At 33.1% G+C, this 25,759-nt stretch overlaps 1 protein-coding gene across 4 annotated transcripts in view; it reads right to left on the bottom strand.

The window, feature by feature from the left end:
- Positions 1 to 22,500: 22,500 nt before the first annotated feature.
- The window catches only part of CDH18 (cadherin 18), a 713,946-nt gene continuing 710,687 nt past the window's right edge, over positions 22,501 to 25,759 (bottom strand). For 3 of the 4 annotated variants that reach the window (XM_066244055.1, XM_066244046.1, XM_066244072.1), the window contains one exon: positions 22,501 to 24,054. In XM_066244055.1, coding sequence (XP_066100152.1) covers positions 23,564 to 24,054 — 491 coding nt within the window. In that variant the 3' untranslated portion in view covers positions 22,501 to 23,563. The remainder of the gene's footprint in view (positions 24,055 to 25,759) is intronic. The other variant, XM_066244062.1, reaches the window with a different exon arrangement.

A 25,759-nucleotide genomic window follows, 5' to 3' on the forward strand; every position in this document is an offset into this window, starting at 1 on the left:
ATAGAGTGTGGCTTTCTTCAAACAATGGTAACCAGTGTTTAGTTCTGCCATGTCTGAAACACAACTACAATGCCTTGGAATTTGATATCTTCAACTGGGATCAATAGATTGTATGGCTAAATACTCAATATTGCACTCTCACCAAAATTAATAAATCTTTAATTAATTATGAGATAAATAAAATTAATATCATAATGCTAAAGGTATAAAAATGATATGTTTATATATAAAAAAGACATGTAAGGCTGAGACTGCTCCATATATTAGTAATCTCCAGTTGGGACTATATCTCAAATATCTAAGATACAGTCTGTGAGTTACTAAGTTAAAGGTTTCCCAGGCTTGAGAATGGATTTCAATTGTGAACCATAGGTGTAAACAAGGATGTGCAATCATTTATCCAGCAGCTGACTGACTCTTACTTCAAAACTACACAACCTTTTGTATAGAAATAAAGCACTGGAGTTACTTCCCGCAGAAGGGAACATTGGTTCTGAAAACAAGAGCAACGGACATGACAAAGGCCTAAGAAACAGTAAACAGTTCTTAGTGCAGGGTTGTGGTGGTGAACTTTCTTGCTTTTCCTTCTTTAAAATTTATATATTTTATATTAGTAAATAGTTTTGTGTCATATTATCACGGAAGAACTTGTTAATATTCTTGAGTTCCATCATATTTGTCTACACACTCTTTACTTCTTTATGCACTTTAATTCTTTTAATATGTTCAGTCATATGACTCTATCATGGGAAGTTTATGAAAAAACTTTTGGGAAATAAGAAGTCTGAAAAAGGTTTATGTAGTACTCCCACTGGCACATAGGTGTAGTTCCTTAATGCTCTGTTAATCTGTTCAAGATGTTAAATTTGAAGCATTGATAAACACCACTTATTATTTCATGGAATTATACTTGACATTAAATTGCACAGATTACCATGAGGAATTTATTAATTTTTATCTTAACCTAAAAAATTAATCATAGATATTAAAGAATTAGAAACCATTTATGGCAAAATAAAGTTAAATTTTCAGAATGACTCACAAGTTTTAGGACATAGGGATCATAGATAAAGTACCTTCACTGATTATGGAGTGCAAACAGTGAACATTGAAGACTGTTGCCAGGATAATTCAGTATCAGGAAATCTGGAAATGATCATGTTGATCAAAGAACTAAAGGTATTATAAGTACATCCTTAGGGATATCAATTTTGTTTCTCAATAGTGGTGTTTAAATGTGAAATATAAAACACTCTAAATTGATGAAGTTAAAGAATAAAAAAAGTAACTGCAAAATGTTTGAGGTGTGCACTAACTTACAATATCACATGCCTTAACCAGTCTCTTTAAAGATGAAGAAACTTACACTCAGTGATATTGAGTCATGTTACATCATACATTGCATCATCTAGGAACTAGGACAACAGTCTCATCTCTTGTTCACTTTGATATTCTTTTCACTTTATTATGCCACTTTCATATCACTGATTGTGTGGCAATATACAATCAATCATTAGGCATTTGGGCATTTACCTTATATGGCTGTAATTTATATTTGGAAGCTAAGATAAATTTTCATTGAATTTAACTGAAGAGAACAGAGTGCATGATATCAGAATCAAAGAGAGTTTTTCTCTAGCCCAGTACTGTTATATAGCTTATTCATAACAATCAATTTCCTTCCTTGTAAAATACTTAAAAATTAAAACTTTTAAAAATTTTCTGCTTACCTCTAAAGCTATTTATCAAAGATATTTTTACACATTGTAATGGATAGATAAGTCATTTCTGATAATTAAAACCTCTGCTAGAATGATATAATAATGACTTCAGCTAGAATGATAACATAACAATTCATCGGTTTGATTATAATGGATAGAAGTAACTGGAGTCCTGGAAAGGTAAGTGAATTATGAAACACTGAGAGAGCAGAAACTAACACACACACACACACATCTATCCCATAAAAATTCTAAATAATTGAATTCTATTTGTGCCTATGCAGAATTCCAATACATATAACATTTCTCATTGCACTCTTCCACTCTCATTTCATAAAATGAGATTTCATTTTCTTTCAGAACACTATTTTCCAACACTTGTGGGTTTATATTTTCGCTAGCTCATAAGGGACACATAAACAACATATAAGTTTGACTTCCTATGGTAGGAAGCCAAGTTTTTCATATAATCATAATTTAAGTGCTTTGAGTCTCGTTCTACAAATGCTTTGAAGCATAAGCTAACTATGATAGGTAATTATGTTTAAATAAAATTAGCATTGATATACAAAAGATTACTTTCAATTTCCTCCATGTATTACAGTAATTTAATACTTATTCTAAAACTTGGATCTGAAAGGTGACAGTGAAATTATTATTTACTGACATTATTTTTTATTGGTAAAGATTCTATTACCTTATCTCAGTTAGAATATAAAATTGTTAAACATTTTACTTCTTAGTTAAGTTTATTTTTATTAAATATGAAGTTAAGTTCTAGTAGAAATTCTTGGCATTATGTTTGTGGTAACTGTTCAAAGGATATATGCATATGCCAAAACTTATCAAAATGAACATTTTAAGCATGTAAACTTTAGGTCAATATGCCCCATTATATTTTTAAGTTTTAAATAAATATATGTAGGCCTTTGAAACTAAATAAATTTAAGATTGTCATGATTGTTATCGATGAGAGGAAATAAAACAGACCATAACAATTTATTTTTCTTCAACCTAAATGATTTATTTAATTCATAAGATAGTTGAGGATATAATCATAAACTAGATTACCTATAGCTCTAAAAATGTATCACACAGCCTGACCTGTGGTGGCACAGTGGATAAAGCATTGACCTGGAATGCTGAGGTCGCTGGTTCAAGACCCTGGGCTTACCTTGTCAAGGCACATATGGGAGTTGATGCTTCCTCCTCCTCTCTCTCTCTCTCTGTCTCTCTCTCTCTCTCTCCTCTCTAAAATTAATAAATAAATAAAGTCTTTAAAAAATAAAAAAATAAAAATGTATCACACATACATCAAAATCTTCATGCTGACTATAAAGAATAAAGGAATACATGGGTATTTTACCTAAAGTTTAGGTTTATTAAATTATCTAGATCTACATCATAGGTAGTTAAGTAGGGAGCAACACAAAGCAGAACACAATCTTTTATACCCTAAATAAGGCCAAATAAGTTTTGTTTTTTCAATAAACAATTTTCTTGTCCTTAAAGAGTTTACTGAGTCATTTACTTAGTTAACCTATTCAATATATAAATGTACTGTGAGGATACTACAGTCAAGCTCAAGATAGTTTGATTTGAAAAGAAAATGAAAGAAGGCAGATTTTTAAAGGGTATATTGATGTTTAAACCTGAGATACACTAAGCAATGACACTGTTTTTTTCTAATGGCTATGTTGATATATAGCTGTGTTATTTAATATAGTAGTCACTGATCATGAATATGACTGTAAATTAATATCAATTAAATTTAAATAAAGTTAAAATTTCACTTTCTGAGTTGCTCAGTAGTCACATGTGGCTTGTGGCTACCATACTGCAAAGCATAGGTTATAGAAAATTTTATTATTGGTGAATATTACATTGAACAGCACTATGATACAGTATTCAGAGATAAATTATCCTGATAGTTTTGGTTGCTGTGGTACATTGCCAACAGAACACCTGAGATTGCTCATTAGAAGGAAAAACATGAATTGACCCACCAAAAAAGAAGTGTAAGGCAAAGAGCTTGTCTTTCCCCCAAAGCAGTGTCCAAAAATTGATAGCAAAAGTCCAATGAGAATAGAAATATTAAAAAAGCATTAGTATATCATTAAATATATTTTGTGAAAAATTGTTTAGAAAACACACACATAATTATATGTTGTAAATAGCTGTTGGAGCTCACATTTATAAGAAATACAAATATCTATTGCAAGAAAAACTAATCCATGCGTCAGGTAATAAAAATAGTTTACAAATTATTTTTTTTGTTCTTTTAGGTGAGAGAAGATAGTTTTGCAGACTTCCGCATCCACCTCAACTAAGAGCCACCTGGCAACCCATGTCTACAGCTGATGTTATAATCAACAGAGCTATCCTCAGCACCTAAGGCTGACGCTGGGACCAACCGAGCTATCCTCAGAGTCTGGGCTGATGCTTGAACAAATTGAGCCACTGGCTGTGGGAGGAGAAGAAGAAAAGTAGGGAGACAGATGGGGGGAGAAGCAGATGATCGATTCTCCTGTGTGCCTTGACTGGAAATCAAACCCAGCACATCCATATGCTGCGATGATGCTCTATCCACTGAGCCACCACCTAGGGTCAAGAATTTTTATTTTTATTGAGAATAATTTCTTCCATATGCACTTTAGTTAAAACTTTTTTATAAAGGTACTCAGTTATCCCCAATACACTTGTGCTTAGGAATATTACTAATCTCTCTTTATCATTAACAAGGTGGTTCTAGATTTAATCAGGTATTTCACTGGGAAAATAAAATGATCCCAAGTAAAGGCAATTTTTTTCTTGCAGTTTTTGTCATTAAAATTATATTCTAGCCTGACCAGGTGGAGATGCAGTGGATAGAGCGTCGGACTGGGATGCGGAGGACCCAGGTTCAAGACCCCGAGGTCACCAGCTTGAGCGCGAACTCATCTGGTTTGAGCAAGACTAACCAGCTTGAGCCCAAGGTTGCTGGCTTGAGCAAGGGGTCACTTGGTCTGCTGTAGCCCCTCTAGTCAAGGCACATATGAGAAAGCAATCAATGAACAACTAAGGTGTCTCAACGAAAAACTAATGATTGATGCTTCTCATCTCTCTCCATTCTTGTCTGTCTGTTCCTATCTATCCCACTCTCTAACTCTCTTTCTCCATCTCTGTAAAAAAATTAAAAAAAATTAATTAGAGCTTTCATATATAGGGTAGCAGACTCAATATTGAGTGTCCTATTTTTGTCCTTAATAGATTTCAATCAGACTCAATATTGAGTGTTCTATTTTTAATCCCTAATAGATTTCTCAATTAATATAATCAATTCTACCTTTATTTTCAATAATAAAAAATTGTTAAGGTATATGTCCTTTATTCTTGGTTTTTGAAGTTTTTATCATGAAAGACTGCAGAAATAAATTAAATCAAATTTTCCTCTTTATCTTTTTTGAGATTTCCTTGCTTGTATGTGTATCATTTTTATAGCTTGGCCATAGGGACCCAAGACATTGGCATATGTCATAATTTTTATTTTCTCTGGCCCCAAAACTCTGAAAAGAGAGAAAAAAATGAATCAGCTGATGTCCCCTTGTCCAAATACTGGTATAGTACAAGGAGAAAATCTGCATTCCAATCTCTGTTTTATAAGAATGAAAACTGAATATAAGAAAAATTGTCAAATAACAACATATTAGAGTGGCCAAGTAATACAGTAACCATGGGATACATAAGGCTATTACACACTTGGAATGTGTATACCATGAGTCAAGACGACATTTTAACTGGTGAACATTTGGTGACTAAATTGCAATGTGATCTGAGTCTAATACATGGTCAGTTTAAAAAACACATCAAAATAAAATAAGGTATCTTAATACTGCACATTAAAGTGATACTTTTTTATATAATTTGAGATATAGCTGGCATGATTGATTGGTCAATAGACTTGAGAGAATTGTTTTGAACTGAGAGTTTTAACATAAGAGAGTAAAAGTACAAACTAATTCTCATTCTGGTAACAAAGGAATGCTATCTTAAAAAACAACAAAAAAGGCCCTGGCCAGTTGGCTCAGCGGTAGAGCATTGGCCTGGCGTGCAGGAGTCCCGGGTTCAATTCCCGGCCAGGGCACACAGGAGAGGCGCCCATCTGCTTCTCCACCCCTCCCCCTCTCCTTCCTCTCTGTCTCTCTCTTCCCCTCCCGCAGCCGAGGCTCCATTGGAGCAAAGATGTCCCAGGCGCTGGGGATGGCTCTGTGGCCTCTGCCTCAGGCACTAGAATGGCTTTGGATGCAACAGAGCGATGCCCCAGTGGAGAAGAACATCCTCCCTGGTGTGCATGCTGGGTGGATCCCGGTCGGGCGCATGCGGGAGTCTGACTTACCTCCCCATTTCCAGCTTCAGAAAAATGAAAAACAAACAAACAAACAAACAAAAAATGCCTCTTTGTGCAAAACACTTCTCATAATTGATAAAATACAAAAATATATTTTTTAAAATCACTGTTGGACAATTTTGTGAAGGAAATCTTCACAGCCTCCAAACCATGAGAATGTAGGAATTCAGAAAGGCAAACAAGCCTTCTAGCAGCAGTGGACCCATAGATTTCTGTCACTCACTAATGACTTAGAAATGAAGTTTTAAAGGACTACAGGGAGAAAAGAGAAAAAGCTTTAGGTCTTTTGCAAGTTGGGAATTCAGATTAGAAACCTTCCCATAAATCCAAGAAAAAGGAACACCAGTGAAAGTGAGAATTACAGAAAAAAACACAGAGTAAAAGGAGACAGAAATGAGAGGAGCTCATCACAGTTTTGGTCTAGGTCTTAAAGGATAAAGGAAGATGAACAACTATCTTTTCTAAAAATTAGTAAACACATACTAGCCATAAAACAAGGTTGGAAAAAGACATAAAATACAAGTGCCACCCTGGCGAAGTTGCTCAGTTGGTTAGATCATAGTCCTGATATGCTAAAGCTATGAGATGATCCCCAGTCAGAGCACATACAAGAATCGACCAATGAATGCATAAATAAGTGGAACAACAAATCAATGTTTCTTTCTCTTTCTCCCCCTTTTCTTTTCTTCCCTAAAATCAATCAGTACACATTTCAAAATAAAATTCAAGTGTCATCAAACAGATTATTTAGTTTGAGATAGTTCTTGGTGGATAATAACTCTAGTACTGGTTAAGACAAAACAACAGAAATCTTCTGTTAATAAACAGGTTGTAACACTTATAAATTCATAATGGATTGCTTCAAACTCAGTAGTTTACAATGGCAACATTAATTACCCTCACAAATTTGGGCAGAATTTGTGGTGACAGCTTATTTCTGCTTTTCAGATAGCAGGATCAACTCAAACATTGGCAGACTAAAGATTCGGAAAATAAAAAAATTCTAATAAAATAGATGCAAATAAATATATTTAATTTTTAAAGGACTTATTTAGAGTCTCATAGAAGAATGAGTACATTAAAAATTAGATGTTATTCTTGGTTTTAGCTCTAACATGTAAAAATTTTGGAAGTCATTTCTCCTATTTTTACAAGAATAAAAAAGGTGAATGAACTAAAAATCAATAAATTTTCTTGAAATTATTAGAGAAATAAACCCTCAAATTAGTCTGCCACAGAGAAATCTGGAGAGACATTTAAATACACAGATTTACCAAGATTTGAATTAGAAGCCATTGGAGTAAAAGCAAGTGAAGGCACTTAAATGATAATTTTGACAAATTGCTAGAGGCTGATTGTGAATTAGCATGCGCATGAGAAAAATCTTGGGTCCTTATCTTAGGGGGTTGTCCACAGTTTTGTGAGTGATACCTACAGAAATCCCCATAAGGATCTTACATTGGAGAGCCAAGAAAGATTTCTTCCTGGATGTGGCAAGGTAATGGAAAAATCAACCTTTGAGAAATAAACACAAAGCATTCCTTGTAACAAGAGAAAAGGAAACCGTCTTTATCAGAGCATTAATGGATCTAAGGGAAGAACATTTACTTAACTTTATTTACCTCGAGGCTAAGGCTAAGGGAAGAGGCAAGCTAAAAAGTACTTGTAAAGAAACTCACAACCCAAGGACACAGAATGATTAAAACGCATAGATCTAATCATGAGATTATAAGCTTTCTCTTTCCCATTTCATTGTACCTATCAACATTGCTATGGTATAATAACTGTATAAAAACAAAAAAGCTTCAAGACAGAGTCTATTGAGAGAGGAGTTTAAGACAACAGGACAATCAAAAGCGAGAACACAGAAGGCTTTCAGCCCAAAGTTACTAAGTTGCTAGGTATGTTGAAAGATGGGAAGACACACACACACACACACACACACACACACGCAGTCTGAAGAAACCAAGTAAACATCAGAATCAAATTCAGATATGAAAATGGTATTTAAATACAGAATATTAATGATTAATATGTTAAAGGTGTTAGTGGAAAAAGTAGACAACTTTAAAGAGAAGAAATGTAAGCTGAGAGATCCCATGAATATTATAAGGATAATACAAAGTATTTTAAACAACTCTTAACAGATTTGATAAAATGGAGCAATTTTTAAAAAACATAAACTATTAAAACTAACACAGGACAAAGAGCTAGTTTCAATAAATATATTTCTTAAAACTTAATTAATATCTAATAACCTTCTAAAAACTAAGAACCAGATAGATGATTCTAATGATAAATTCTACTGAAATTTGAGAAATCAATAAGGCACTTTTTGACCATTTGTTCCAAAAAGTAGAAGCCAAGGGGTCACTTTAGTACCCATTGTAGAAGGCTTGCACGACTCTAATACTAAAACCAGATAAGGTAAGAAAGGAGAATTATAGACTAATATTTTTTATGAATACAGATTTAAAAATCTTCAACCAAAAATTAGTAAAGTGAATCCAACATGGCAGCTGCATATAATACAATTCTGGCCCTCAGTATCCAATGGTAGCACAGACTCTGCAGGTAAAGGCACAGTCCCAAGACTATACTTTCAAGGGTCATTTCTTTAGTTCATAAAGTCATAGTCCTCAGAAAGACTGCTTTTAAGTTTAGGGTCCTTATACCATGTACACTTCCAACAAAATGTCTACAAATTCTAGAATTTCAATAATTACATCAGATTTTATAATTTAGTATGAGAACTCATGGAACCCAAGAAAATGTTTTGCTTTCAATTATCATTTTATTATTAAGAATGCAAATTAGGCCAAGCCAAATGAAGAAACCTATTTGGAGAAGTGTAGGAGGATTCCAAATGTGTAGCTATCATCCCTGTTGAATTAGAACATATCATTCTCCTGACCCATTGACATGTTTACCAACCAGAAACCCAAACTAAGTTTGATGTCCAGAATTTTTAATAGGTTCATTATGTAGATTTTATTGGTTGAATTATTATCTAAGTGACTATAATCAATCTCCAGCTCCATACACTCCCTTGAATTTGGACAGATATCACCTCGCTCAAATATCTTACCTTCAAATCCCATGGTTGTTCATTCTGAAAACATCTGCTTCCAACTTTAATAATCCTGAAATTATTTGGGGGCCCATCATAACTTACCTCCTTAGCATAAAATAAGGAATGATCCTCGGGACCCACCACAAATAACAAAGACACACTTATTACTCAGAAAATTCCAAAAGTTTAGAATGTATCCCAGGAATCTAGGACAAAGATTAGACAAAGTCTTTATTATATAACAGTATAAAAAAGTAATTGCACTCCATGACCAAGTCACAGTTATATCTGGTTTCCATGATTGCTTCAATATTTAAAAACCATTCAATGGAATACTTTATATCAACAGGCTAAGCTAAAAAACAACAACAAAATCTACTTATATCAATTGATGCAGAAAATATACTTGACAAAATCTGACACCAACTGAGATAGCTAATATTATGTATCAACAACATGAAGGGTATTTTTAGATAAGGCTGACATTTAAATTGGTGAATTTTGAGTAATTTCCCTCTATATGTGGATGGCCTCATGGAATTAGTTGTAAGCCTGAGTAGAACAAAAAGACTAGCCTCTTAGAGCAAGAGAGAAATTTCCAACAGAATGACTTGGGACTTCATCTGCACCATCAACTCTCTTGAATCTTCAGCCTGTCACCCACACTGCAGATTTTGGACTAAATAGCTTCCAATTGCTTGAATCAATTCTTTACAATAAATCTCCTTATCCATTCATGCACCTTTTAAGAATGAGGATACATTAGAAGATATGAACTGTCAGGCGACTTCATCATTGGGTAACATCAGAAAATACTTACACAAACCTTCATGGTAGCCTATTACACACCAATGCTATATAGTATATTGTATTGCTCCTAAGCTACAAGCCTGTATAGCATGTTACTATGTAAACAGGGGTTTAAATCAAGCACTGAGAAAGTGATATAATCAAGAGAGACAAACACAAGAAGTGTGAAGCTGTTGTCAGTGTAACATGGTATATTGTTTCACTACAAAGGTTTATGTTATTGTTGTTAAATAGGCTCTATTTTTCAGATCAGTTTTAGGCTCATAGAAAAATTGAGTGAAAAAATCACAGAGATTCTATACATACCTGCCCACAACCCAGCACAGCCTCCTCCACTTTCAACATTCTGTATCAGAGGAGTACCATTGTTAAAATTAATAAACCTACATTGGCATATCATCATCATCCAAAGTACATAGTTTAATTCAGGGTTCACTCTATAGTTTTTGACAAATGTATGACATGTGTCCATCATTATATCATCATAAGATCATTTTAATGTACTAACTACTCATCCCGCTTTCCCTGCTAACCCTTAACAACCACCGATCTATTTTACTTTCTTCATGCTTTTACCTTTTCCAGAATGTCATATAATTGAAATCATACAGTATGTAGCCTTATAAGATTGGCTTCTTTTACTTGGGAATAGAACATGCATTTAAGATACCTTTATGTCTTTTCATGTCTTAATAGTTCATTTCTTTTCTTTATTTATTTTTTTTTTTTTCATTTTTCTGAAGCTGGAAACAGGGAGAGACAGTCAGACAGATTCCCGCATATGCCCGACCGGGATCCACCCGGCACGCCCACCATGGGGCGACGCTCTGCCCACCAGGGGGCGATGCTCTGCCCATCCTGGGTGTCGCCATGTTGCGACCAGAGCCACTCTAGCGCCTGAGGCAGAGGCCACAGAGCCATCCCCAGCGCCCGGGCCATCTTTGCTCCAATGGAGCCTTGGCTGCGGGAGGGGAAGAGAGAGACAGAGAGGAAGGAGGGGGGGTGGAGAAGCAAATGGGCGCTTCTCCTATGTGCCCTGGCCGGGAATCGAACCCGGGTCCCCCGCACGCTAGGCCGACGCTCTACCACTGAGCCAACCGGCCAGGACTCATTTCTTTTTAATGATCAATAATATTCCGTTGTCTGAAAATAACACAGTGTGTTTATCCCTTCAACTATTGAAGGGCATCTTGAATGTTTTAAAGTTTTGGCAACAATAAATATACGCAAGTTTATGTGTGAAAATAAGTTTTTAATCCCTTTGGGTAAATACCAAGGAGTGCAATTGCTGAATCACATGGTAAGAGTACACATAGTTTTGTAAGAAACCACCAAACTGTCTCCCTAAGTGGCTGTACCATTTTGAATTCCCACCAAAAATGAATATGAGTCCTTGTTGCTCTATATTCTTTTCAGCATTTGATTTGTCAGTTTTTTGGATTTTGACCATTCTAGTAAGTATGGACTGATGGTACTTTTTTGTTGTCACAACTTTTTTTCATATAAGTAGAACAAGTATACCCTAAAATAATGATAAAAGTATAGGATAGTATATAAGTAAACCAGTAACGTAGTCATTCATTATTATTACCAAGTAAGATGCACTATGTAAGTGCTATATTTTCATATGACTGGCAGTTTAGTGGTATGTTTAACCAGGATTACCACAAACATGTGAGTAATATTTCACTCTTTGACCTCACAATGGACCCAACATCATTAGGCAAAATAAAATGTTTAACTCAATTATAAATTATAGGACCACCACTGTACATCATTGACCAAAACCTCAATAGGCTGCTCATGACTCTCTCTCTCTCTCTCTCTCTCTCTCTTTCTCTCTCTCTCTCTCTCTCTCTCTCTCTCTCTCTCTATATATATATATATATATATATATATATATATATATATAAAATATGTGTGTATACAGCATCTTACTTGTTCTGTTTCACTACAGAATGCTGACATAATTTCTTTATGACACAAACCCTTGGCAAACTAAGCACAGGTGAGAATTTTTCAACTCCATATAGAACATCTACAAAAAAAACTAAATTTGACATACTTAATGGAGAGAAATAGAACACTTTCTTATCCAAAACAAGGCACATTTGTGAAAAGAGTTAACATGTTATACCTAAAATTGCTTCCTTACAAAAGCCTGCTTGCAGTTTGGCCCTTGACTGGCATCTGAGAACTTAGATTTGGGGAGACTTTCCACTGCACCCTAACTGAAACCTAAGCATGGTTTATGGTACCTAAATGTTGGAGCCAAAAATGTGGTTTATTCTGAGCATCTCCTTTAACTCTCAGAGTCTTGAATTTTAACACGTGTAGTCAGAGAATACATACTTGACAGGTCCCAAAGAAATACCTTGAGTATTGAACTGTAACAACCTGAATACCTAGTAATATTTAATGCTTTACAGCATCTAGGTGAGCTCTGGTACTAGCTCTCACCAAATAAAATGTGAGTGTACCTATCAGTCTGTTATTTTCTCTGAAGGCACTGGATGTAAGGAGTCAAGCATTTGACTCTAAGACCTGGAGGATGTCAGAGATAAAGTGGAAGTGGACTGGATTCATGTATCACTGCCTGGTAGAGATCTAAATACAACTCAGAACATGCACTTAGAGTTGACTAGAGAAGAAATAAACTTCAGTTTTATAAACCACTAAAACTCTTTTCTGTTATGAGAGATAATATTGCCCTAATAAATACAAATCAAACAGTTATAAGAAGTAAAGAGGGTGGTTTATATTTTGAAAGGCTAATTTTAGAAAATGAGAAAATCTTAATTTAAAAGAGAAGTTTCAAACATATAATGTTCAATTAATATCAATTAATAAAGTCAAATAAAGCAGAAATAATTTTAAAGGTCATGATGCTAAAAGCAAAAATTAGTAATCTAAAATTATGTAATAGAAAAAAATAAAAATTGCATATTTTTTGTTAAAAGTGAAAAAATGGGCAAAATTTCAAGTTTGATAAAAATAGAGAGGCAGAACAATGAGAATACAATGAAAATATATGTTGATGCAGTAGACATTAGAAAGATTGTAAGATAACATGACTATTATTGCTAAAATTTTAGGAAACATTTTAAATGATAAATATATATTTAGAAAACTGCAGTTTTATAAAAACTGACTCAAGAAGAATTAGAATATCTGAATATTCATAAAAGCAGTAAACAGTTGAATCAATAATTAAAATCTCACTTATCTTCACTTTCCCTTTCCCCAAAATAAGTATAAATAATTTTATAGAAGAGTTCAAGCTGATTTTCAAAGAACAGATTTCTCCAATGTTATATAAAGTATTTTAAATAACAAAATTATGGTAAAGGTCCCTAAATTTGGGAAATTACATTGACAACATATTTAAAAAGTCAATATAAGAAATAAAGACATCAGCAAATTTCATTCATGATTAAAAATATAAAAAATTAAGTAAAAATGTTAGCAAATTTCTTCTATCACCTTTTATAAAAACATAACATACAATTTGATTCTCTTTTAGGAATGCAGATTTACTAATATTAAGAAACTGTAAATTAGCAGACTAGAGGAGGACTCACATGGTAGGCACTGATGAGGTACTTGCTAGGTCCTTTTCACTGGTGACTGCACCACTTCAAGCTGCCACGATGGACTTTTATGCAGAGTGCACTTGGTTGACAGGAGCCACCTGTGTGGAAGATTCTGAGAACTCTTAGAGCAGCGAATCATGGATACCCAGTGTGGAAGCCAGAAACAATTGCCTCAGCTAGGGACAATTCTTTGGCAATATTTATGCTCCAGAAACCCTCCCTGCATCAGTCATTGACAGTAATTTTGGCTAATGATAATATTTGAGCTTCCAAATAATATTATTAGAAAGAGAAAGTCACAGAAGAAATTGCTATTCAACTGAAAGAAGGTAATAGGGATACAAAAGATACATATTGCTAAATTTTTATCTAGAGAAGCCAAGGTCAAGGTAAAGATTATTGCCTGGAGAGTAGAAGGTAATGTGCGTAAGCATATGCTCATAAAAGGCTTTAAATACATTATTTTTTATTTGTAAATGTATAAATCACTATTTATAAGATCTACAAGTATTTCATGACTAAAAATTAAGTCAGAAACTATTAAATCTGACTTTCATCAATTATAATGTTTTTATTTATTTTTTCCCTTGAATACAGTCTTTTCTTTGTTCTGTGACAGTTAGGAAATAAATGATTTCATTGACAATAATCCAACAGCATTCATGCTTGTGTGGACTGGACTATTCTATAAACTGGTCACCTCAGGGGGCACAATCAAATCTGACAACTCTTTGTCCGATTACAGGGACCCTCTCAAGTATCACAGTACCAAGTTATTATTCAATAATTAATATACTTCCCAATATAATAAGCACTCAAATATCATCCAGTGTTTGAACATCTTGAATAGAATGCATAATACAGAATATATTAGAAAACCTGATTATCTCCTCCAAATTTTACTGTCCTCTCCATTCTACTCATAAGCTAGGAACAGCTGGTTCTTAGTTTTAATTTATATATTATTATTTCTGATGTTTCTCTGCCACTGTTTTTCTAGTTCAAAATATTTAAAAATATTTCAGAGTATTTACGGCTCAGGGTTGAATTTTTCAAATGCCTTTTCCTAGAAAAGTTTCATGTTCTGTGGAACACAGATAATAAAATATGTTTTACATCAATCTCATATGAGACATAGTCAATACTCAGATGGCATTAGTAAATTTTGTTATTACTTTTGTACTTGCTGTAAGTTCTTCTCTATTGTAAACTGTTAGGTGGAGCTGAGACTACTTGTAAACTCTGTTTATCAAAATCATCATTTATTTCTCTTTTAATAATCTGATTTTGATTCCTAAAATTTCTCTATATCAAGGTAGCTTTATATTTCTTTCCAATTTCTATCTGAATATTCAACCACTACATGTTTTTTTTAAGGTCGGCCCCATACTGAGTATTGTTACTTATTATCAAGAATTTGTTTTCTAAATGTCATACCAAAAGTGGCTGACATTAGTTATCTGTCCTGATTTGCTACAGTCTTTCATTGTAATAATTTGGATGACACAAGGCATGTTTAGTCTTCAAAGATTTGGTGTGGTTTTTGCCCCTATTTAGATTTCATTTTCCAAACTGGTCTTTGTCAGCCCCTGTGCATGTGGTAGAGAAGTGTTTTTATTTAAAAATATGGCTGACTATAAAATCCTTATCTTTGTGCTTTAAAATGCTGTCAAAAAGTTCTTATTTCTCCAATTGCCATTGAAAAAAAAATCTCCAACTCCAGATATTCTATGGTCACTAGTACTTTCTAAGACAATATTTTTTTGTTTAGTTCACATATCTGATAGATTATGTACTATAGTAAATAATATTGTCATTCCTTTATTTGTGAATGAAGAGAATCAGTTCCCTTATTATTAATTTTTCTTAAAAATTTAAATATAATCTGGCTATGCTATTAGTTGGTCCTCTTTAAGAAACCACTGTCAAAACAAAACAACAACAAAAATGTATAAACATTCCAGGGAATAATACTCTCAGAAAATTGTACAATTTCACCAGTATGTTGATTTTTTTATTCTGTCACTTTTTTTGTGTGTGTATCTGGGCAATTTCTTTAATAATCTTGATGTTAAGGGTAAATGAAAACTTGAGGAACTATTCTTTAAATAACAGACAATAAGTAGTTACTGAACAAGACTTTCCAGGGAGAGTACTAGTTGTCAAATAAGTTGAAACATATAATTTAGAAAGGATAAAAAGTAAGCTGTGAAATTCTGTTATTTTAATTAGTAACTTCTACCTTTTCAGTGAAGAAGAAGATTAGTTTACTGGTGTATGACTGGTATATAGAGGAAAACAGAAATGTCCTAAAAATGAACTCTTATTTCCAATAAGACCTGACATAATATTCTTAAGTTATTATGTGCTAATCAAAAGTACTGGTATTAATTTCTAAAATAGGAAGCTATGTTTTATGAAAACAAATGTTTTATATCTTATTTGTAGAAGACGGAGTTTTATTGTCTGTGAGATAAAGAAGTAACCTCTAAATAAAACATTTTTATTTTGTTCAATACCTCCTAGAATAGAAGCATTCTTCTTTCATTGAAATTGGAGTAAAATTCTATTGGAAGTAAAATCTATCACAATTAATAGTGTGTGAATAAAAATTAATAATCTGCTGTCTCTGGGTTGTGGATAGAATGGAGGAAAAAATGAATTATGAAATAGATTGGGCAAGTGAAAGAAATTGACAAATATCGGTAGCAGGCAGAGAAACAAGTATATATATTTGCCAGTTTTGGGAAATATTCTGAGGATAGTTTAGTGAAATACAAATTAAAAGAAACTTATGCATTGTATTTCAACCTAAACTAGAAGATATAATTCAAAGTCATTTTTAAAGTGCTATTTTATTGATAGGCTAATTGCCATTTACTTGCAATTGGAAATAGAAAACAAGGTCATAATATCTGGAAAATTTATTCAGTGCTTATTCTTCTTGAAATCAATTATCTAAGTCTCTCTTAAGTGAAGAAAAAGGTATCAATAAAATAACATTTACTTTTTGAAAATTATAATTATACTTTAAACTTTTAAAACATAATATTGAAAATAATTTATAAAGAGTAAACCACTATTAATATTTTAGTTATAATTTTAATGTCTTAGAATGTAGGTCATCAAAGCTTTAAAAATAAATTTAACATGAACAAAAATGACCTCTCTTGTCAGCTGTCTTTGGAAGAATGAAAACAGAATGGATTACAGGAGATTGGAAACTCATAGTGTTTCAAGAGCTACAAAAACCAAACCAACATCATGGAATGAAACCTCAAGCTTACAGAAAAGTGACTTTCACAGAATATTTTTCTGAATGCAATTTTCTTTTATTACCTCTTGTGAGGAAGAGCATGATTAGTGACAGAGAGGGAGAAAATGCATTGAAAATCAAAATCCTGAAAACAACATAACTATCTTCTATTTCTGAAAAACACTTTTCTTAAATTTGTTCTGAAAAATACATGAAATGTAGAAATTATGCCAATATAGCTTTTCTAAGTTTGTAAAAAAGAAAATGAAAGTAAATGTCAAAGAAGAGAAAGTGAGAAACAGAAGATACAAGAGTAGAGATTAATTTTAGGCTAAGTCTACTTGTGATATTAACAAATCATTGAATCTTCATTTTTATGATAGCCACTTTTAAACATAAATCCAAATGTAAATTTTTATATAATGAAACAATAGAACATGTACCATCTTTTGTGTAAAGTATTAAAAATAATATATTAAAAATAATTGATGTAGTTTTAATAAGGCATCAATTTGATCTTTGGTTATTTTAATTTTTTTTAGTTCAAATATATTTTAAATAAAACAATGGTTATAAAAGATAAACACATTTACACAATTAAGAATAAATGTTATTCTTTCTTTTTCTTAGTGAGAAGTGGGAAGGCCGAGAGACATACTCCAGCATGGATCCAACTGGCTAACCCCTTATGGGGTCATGTTATGCCTTTCTGGGGCAGGCCATTGCTTTGTTGCTTGCCAATCGAGCTATATTAGCACCTGAGGTGAGGCCATGGGGCTATCCTCAGCTGCTGGGGCCAAGTTGCTCCAACAGAGCCATAACTACAAGTGGGGAAGAGAGAGATAGAGAGTAAGAAAGGGGAGAGGGAGTGGTGGAGATGCAGATGGTTGCTTCTCCTGTGTGCCCTGACTAGGAATCTAATGCCGGGCCAATGCTCTGCCACTGAGCCAACTGGCCAGAGCCAGAATAAACTTTATTCTTAAAAGTATCTTTCTTGCACTCATAATAATTTATTTTAATTAGATGAATAAATTGATAAAATTAAATGAGTCCAATAATTCAACAATCATACCTGAAATGTATGTTATCTGTGATATATATACTTTCTTCAGATATGCTTCTAAAATAATTAATTATTTTTGGAAGTAATTAATATAATCTAATATTTCTTTTGTAGGTACTCTAAACTCTATTGTTACCAAACTGCTAAAAGGTTTAGCTTCCTAAAAGAGAAATTTGGCCTTGGTCACATTTTGGTGGGGGGAAGGAAATAAACTCAATGACACTGGTTAAAGAATAAGTTTCATTCCATAATCTTAAATCTCAATTAACCTGCTCTAAGCATCTTACATTATTTCCTGTGTAAATTCTCTCTTCCACATGGAATAATCAACCTTTGGACTTTGTTTAAACTGCTTACTCTGATTCTACTTTCCTTTGCTCTTGTGTAATATAACTATCCCTATCCTAGAGTATCAAAAGTGTTGCTCAGTTCTAAGGTGATTCTGGATTTTTCCTAGCATTGTATCCCAACATGTACTAGAACACATACCACTATTGCTTTCATATCTTTTATATGTTGATATTAATTTTCAGGTGACATTCTAGTCTCATTGATGTTAAGGCCTATCACAAAGACTGTTTCTTTTTCTCTTTTCTTTCTTTTTTTTCAATTCTTTTTTTTTCTTTTTTTCTTGTTTTATTTCTTTTTCTTCTTATTTCTTTGTTTCTTTCTTTCTCCTTCCTTCCCTTCCTCCTCCCTCTGTTCCTCCCTCCCTTCCTCCCTCCTTCACTTCTTCCTTCCTTCCTTCCTTCCTTCCTTCCTTCCTTCCTTCCTTCCTTCCTTCCTTCCTTCCTCCCTCCCTCCCTCCCTCCCTCCCTCCCTCCCTTCCTTCCTCCCTCCCTCCCTCCCTTCCTTCCTTCCATCCTTTCTTCCTTCTTTCCTTCTCCTTCCTCCTTCATTCCTTCCTAATTCATTTTCTTTCTTTCTTTCTTTCTTTCTTTCTTTCTTTCTTTCTTTCTTTCTTTCTTTCTTTTTTCTTTCTTCTTTCTTTCTTTCTTTCTTTCTTTCTTTCTTTCTTTCTTTCTTTCTTTCTTTCTTTCTTTCTTTCTTTCTTTCAACATCTCTCTCAGAGCCAGGAATAGTGTCTTAAATACAGTGTATATTTAGAGGATCTTACTCAATTAATAAATGTTAAATTAATTTTTTTGTTGGAAACTAAAGTATCTGAAATAACACTTTGAAAATGACAGTAGGTGATATAAAACAAGAATTTGGTGCATTTTTACATTAGAAAAATTGCTTTGATTAATTTATCAGCATGACACCTTTGTGGCTCATTTTCTTATTTTCAAAGATAATATTGCTCAGCAATAAAATTCAACCAACCAACAGACAGATTTTAATTTATAAATTATGTTTTTCTTACAGAATATAATTTCAAGAATTATTGAGTGCATATTTTCTTCATTTACTTTTACTTTAAGAATTCAAAAACCAATAATTAAATAGTTTTGATGTCTCTGTAGTATTAAAGGGAAAAATTTTTTATTTTAATAGACTCAGCAAAGTGGGTAAATATAACACTTCCTTAATAACTTAAGAGCATTATTTTCACCTATGCTTGAAAGATGTTCTATTTTTATTTCATGTCTTTCTTTATTAAAAATTACATTTTATTGGTATGAAATAAAGTAAGGACATTTTATATGTTACATTTATTGATATTAATATTTTTATTTTGAAACTATGGACTCTACCTTATTTCCAGAATATTTAACTATAGTGCTCTGATTTGTTGACTAGCTGATCAAGTACTGTCCATAGTAATAAGCAAATGAAGACTTACCTCCCTCAGAAAGTTACTTCCCACTATACTTATTACCGTGCTCAGTTAACTGATGATTTTTGATGTCTGTCAAGATGAATAAGTCTGCCTAAATTTCTGTTTGTTTTTCTTATATATTCAGCTAAACTAGAAAGGAGAAAACCAAATTCACTCATGAATGCAGGTCAGTACAAACAACAAAACAATGACTAATTATATTTTTAATCTTTTTTGTATTGCTAAGAATGGTGGACCTAATTCACCTCCTTCTTTCTATTAGAATTTTTGACAACACTGGGTTACATTAAGTCACTCAATGTATTTTTAGTATTTAATAGCTGCACTGTGTCCATTAAATCATTTCTAAAATAATGATTTATTATTATTTATCATTTTGCCTGCCCTGCGAATCATTAGTGAATCAGCTTCAGTCACTGATAGCACTAATAGTTAGGCTGTGACTGGATACAAAAAAACAGTTCAGTAAATTCTAACTGAACCTTCCACAATGGGGTGTAAAGTTTTATATACTTCATGTATTTGAATCAGATTAATATTCATATCACTATCATAAATATTTTTTTTACCCTCCAATAGTCTTCGAGAAGGTGTGTGTGTGTGTGTGTGTGATTATTTAAATGCAATTTCTCTCAGTAAATTTTTCTCCTTGTGCCAAGTTTTAGAAAAGTCACCATTTAACTTTGCATAGAGCGTTTTTTTAGGGGTAATTTCTTCTTCAGTCTTCTCTTCAAAACTGCATTTGTACAGATTTGTTATAGAAATAATTTCTGATGACAGCTCTATTAATTTCTGCAAGACCTATTAATTTCTCACTGGCATCAAAAATAAGTTTGAAATTTTAAATTCTCATAAGATAACTTTGTATGAAAATTATTATAACAATTGACATTTCTTCTACTTTAGCAGTCACTATTTTGTATTGCCTGTCTGTAAAAAAATATCATATTAGAAAGAAGTAAATGGATTTTGAAGTTATATTTTACTATAGTTAGACCTATGAATCTGTGACATACAAAACATGCTGAGCGCATTAGTGATTCTAGAGCCAATTCCATGTGAAATCCTATGTGATTCCTTAGCTGATTAGTCATGCCTAGTGAATGCACAGAGTAGATGTGCCAACTCTTTGTTCAATAACGTTATGAGAATTTTCTCTTACCAGTGATAAACGGGAGTTTTTAAAGCAAGGTATGGAATGTTAGATGCTTTCACTCCATTTGCAAAACCTTTGTATATCATTATTGTTTTTTGACTCAAAGTACAGAATAAAAAATATGAGACCCAATCCATACTTATTATAATAATATAATTGTCTAGTTTCAGAGTTCATATAAAAATAATGCTTGGAATACTTTCATTAACAAAATTCTAAAATAAATAAACAAAGTATTGTATTTCAATACTACAGAAGCTCCATTTTGCCTCTATGTTGTACTTAATATCAGGGGCTTAGAAGCAATCCATTATTGTTATCATGTATTATGAAAATGAGATGGATCTGCCTGCTCTTTCTATAAAAGCAGGTAAATATTTTAGTACTTGAAATGATGCAAAGAACTTTGGCTTTTATGTAAATAGTTAAAACTACAGACACATTTTCATTTAGTTACTGGTTGAATAGTAAAAACAAAACAATATAAAACAAAATAAAAGCTGTGGATAGTTTATCCAAAGGCTAAATCCAAAAGCCTACTGGACTCCCCAAACCTAGCCTTCCTGGTCTTCTTCGCAATGTAAAAGTCAGAACACCAAAACATCAGGATTCACATAAATTCTTTAAAGGTTAACCCTTCTTTCAGGATAAATGTAGCCAACATTAATCAGAGTATGTGCCTCCAAGGGTGACTCCCCAAAGCCCCTGAGTGCTTCCTTTGATTTAGTTTTATACTAGAATGAACACTATTATGATATAAAAAAATGATAAAGTAGCATCTGGAAAGTTAAAATGTTGTAAAAAACTTATATTACATTTTATTCCTCAGGCTTAAAACACAAATTGAGAATTATTAAAATTAAGCTTACTTACTTCCCATACCTCAAAACTGAAATATGATAGCACATGGCAGTTGCAAACAGAGGCAAAAATTCAAAGTTTTGCACATAGGTAGAATCAGACAGAAAATGTCACATAACTGTGAGGACACTAGATTATCCTATTTTAAAGAGCAAACAAAAAACTCCCACTTGAAATAATCCTTCATTGTGGATTTCAATTAATATTGATACATAAATATGGTCCTTTTTGGCGAATAGGACCCTTATGCTATGAATTCTTGTTAAAAGATTAATAGCAGCAACAGCAACATAGTATATAAACAATTAGAGGGCAAAACTCCAAGTCATTCTAAGAAAATTAGCTGATTTGAGAAAATATTAAAATAATTAAACTTGTGTATTATATATGCAGTTCACAGTTGCTTCATGGTTGAAGGTTTCATGAACTTCTCCCATGATAATCTATTGTATTCAAAATTTATGTAACTATATATTTATAAGCTGATGGAATTAGAAAACTAAATGGCATCTGTAAGCCTTTATTAACAGAGCACTTTACAGTTGGAAAAGCAGTTTTACGGATGCATGTTGAGCCCCACACAAACCTGTGAGGTAGGGAGGAGAATCTGACATTTTTACAGTTTGGGACCCTGCAGCTCAGAGACAATTGGGAATATATCCAAGAATAAAAGTGTAAGTCTCCTTTCTTTCTTTCTTTTTTTTTTTTTTTTTTAGTTTCTTTGTTTGCCCCTAAATCCTACACTTTTTTTTTTTTTGTAGATCCTAAGCATATCAAGACTAATCAGTCAGTGAGACAGGGACAGTCTGAACTTGTGAAAGGAATAAGGGTAAAGTAAGTCAATCATAACGTATGACGTTTTGAGGATAATCTTTTTGGACTACATTCTTATCTTGTTAAGTACATATTTGTGCTGACTGCCAAGATAATAAATAAGCAAACTGGACTGAGGTATAAACCAATCATAAAATTTTTGACAACTAATTTTAGGTATAGGAATGATCCAACCCGCTGATTTAAACATACTAAAACCAATGGGGGGAAATAGTTCCCCAACATTTTGTACAGGATGAGGTTTGTAGCTTTGTTTTTAGATTAAATCTTTCCCTGATAGATCAGATTATCTGAGTATACCTTAAACTATTCATTTTATAAATTTAATAAAAAGTGTTTTATCTCTTCAGAGCAGTGCACACTCAGTGCACAGAAATTGCATACATTATAGTGCAAGCAGCAAATCCCCATGCTCCATCGATTTCATATGGAGAAAAGAAGTGGGGAGGGCAAAGGAAAATGATACATACAAGTCCATGACAAAGTGGCCCAGTAGATTAGATATCCTTCACATCATTTAAATATAAGACACACCTAATGAAATTTGTCACAATACAGAGTGTGGGTCTCAAGTGTCCACCCTGAAAAGGGTATAAGAGGTCATGATTACCTTCACAAAATTCATTCTGCAGTGTACCACCCCTAAAAATGTCATAAGTGATTTTGAATCTTTCTATTTAGTTTCACTTTTGAAAAAAAATCACAAAATATTGAAACAAATATCATTGTTTGGCTGAATTCAGGTATTCTTAATTAAACAGTACCACAGACTTTATTGAGCAATTGAAAATATACACAAGAACAACAGCTTTTTCTCTTTGTGTGTGTGTGTGTGTGTTTTAATTTGACTTTTTTGTCTGATTAAATAACCCAGTTTCGATCAAGAAAAGGGCACTTGTTTCTACAGTGGCTGTGTACAGCTTGCTCAGTTCCCAGTACTGTTTCCACGCTTCTTCCTTGTCATGGCTGAGGTTATATCTTCATTTGCTCAGAAGCAAATTCTAGAATGTTGCAAGACTGGACCCCCTAAGTTGTTCTTTCAGATTCTATTTCTCCATAGAGTTCAGCTAACTTTCTAAACTCTGGTCCCCAGTCTCCAAGGTAGTGATAATCCTGGTCTGATTGTGTTGTGGCTGAATCGAGGGAGCTGATAGACCCAGCTTCCGATCTCTGACCTTCGTAGGCATAAGTCTGAAGAGAGTCGTAAGGGGGGACACTGGGATCTAGGTCAGCTTCTGCCAGTCTTTGCTTAATAAATTCCTGAACATCTATACTTTCCAGGGTGGACAATGTCTGGTGTCTTGGGGTGAGTTTCACTTCTGGTCTGATATCTCTGCGGTACTTAAGCTCCTCAGCTGCAGACGGATTCCTCAAGGCTGTGATGTCAAAGGCCTCTGTGTCTTCCTCCCCGCCCCCTTCATCATCATACGTGACCACATTCTCCCGCACATCCTCCTCTGAAATGATCAGGGGCTCTTTTTTGCTGCGTCTCAGTGTGATAAAAAGTACTACAATTGCTGAGGGAAAAGGGAAAGAGGACAAAGAGTTAGGGGGAAAAAAAAAAAAAGGACATTTTGTAGTTTTGACATCAATAATTTTCAACCCTTGTAATCAACTACATTTCATTTAGACTTGCATTGTACAATAACCCTGATCGCTGCACTCTCTAAAAAACACCTTAAGGTGTTTTAAAATCTCAAAGAATGCAAAAAACAGTTATACCTATAAAACATTAGGAATTTCTGATATTTTCTAGAATGCCATAATATTCTCATTTGCAACGCTTAATGCATTAAGGATTCTTGACTTATATTGCTATATAGCCAGTCAGTGTTTATACTGAGGGAAATTGATGATGGAAAAGAAGTATAAAATTTTTACTAGAAAAATGATGGTGTAAGTGGGTCCATTTACATATACTTAGTCCTTCTAAGGAGATACACTAAAGGCTGGATATTTTATGTTTCTGTAAAGGATGGAGTCTCTATCATAAATCTTTTATTTTGATGATTTGTTGGAAACCAAAGCAGGAATATTTTACATGGTTGAGCTATTTTTTCCATTTTCCTTTAGAAAAATATTCTCATGCATTAATGATTACATTTACCTATCAAGTTGCAAAAGTGTTATTTTAGTTGTATATAATGTAAGTTTTGTATGAATTTTTCAGCTTACACATTGCTCTTTTTCGTTCTTTTTTTTAGAAATTAAATTTAATGAGATGACATTGATCCATAATAACACATAGATTTCAGGCAAATAACTAGCATTTGAACTGTTCACTGCATGTGTTAATTACAATGTATCACCCAAAGTCAAATAATTTTCTGTCATATATATTTGTCTCTCTGTACACTCCTCCACACCCTTCTGTCTGGTAACCACTTCATTTTGTCTATATTCATGAGTCTCAGTTTTATATGCCATCTGTGTGTGAAATTATATCGTTCTTAGCTTTTCTAATTTACTTATTTCACTTAGCATAATATTCTCAAGGTCCATACATGTTGTTATAAATGGCAATATATTATCATTCCAATGGTGGAGTAGTATTTCTTCGTATATATGTACCACATCTTTACTTAATTTGTATAACAGAGTTGGGGCTTTTCTCATTTTAAAAAATGAGAAAGCTAAGACTCAAGTACAATTACATAAATAACTATAATCTAGGTCTAAAATAAAACAAATGGCAGGTGGGAGAGCTCCGATCATGATTTATGACTTCTCACATGAAAGGTTATGATGTTTCCAATACCACATTCTTCTTCACTATTTTAAAAATATGGAAGAAAGAATTGAGTGATTATATGGACTTGTGTCTTAGGGTAACTTTGCCAAAAACGGTGAGATTGATTAGTGTTTATTACCAATAATATTGAAACCACTAGACAGATTCATAGAAATGTGTCTTGGGTACTTTGATTTGGCCAATTTTCAGTGGTTTCAAGTCATTGTATTTGATAGTATTAAATCATTACTAAATAGAAATAATCACCTCACTACTATTTTGTGTTATTTGACCCAATACTTCATCTCTATAACTGTTGTCTTCTTACTTAGCTGATGATCTGTTAGGATTTATGATAGTAGGTATTAGGTTTATTAGTATTTCAAACATTCTTTACAATATTATAATTAGAGAAGTACATTCAAATGGCATGTTGTGTTAGATTAGCAAATGACATAGGACACTAAATTAAGTGTGAATTTTAAGTGAAT

Source organism: Saccopteryx bilineata, chromosome 1 (genome assembly GCF_036850765.1).
Source record: "Saccopteryx bilineata isolate mSacBil1 chromosome 1, mSacBil1_pri_phased_curated, whole genome shotgun sequence".
NCBI lineage: Eukaryota > Metazoa > Chordata > Mammalia > Chiroptera > Emballonuridae > Saccopteryx > Saccopteryx bilineata.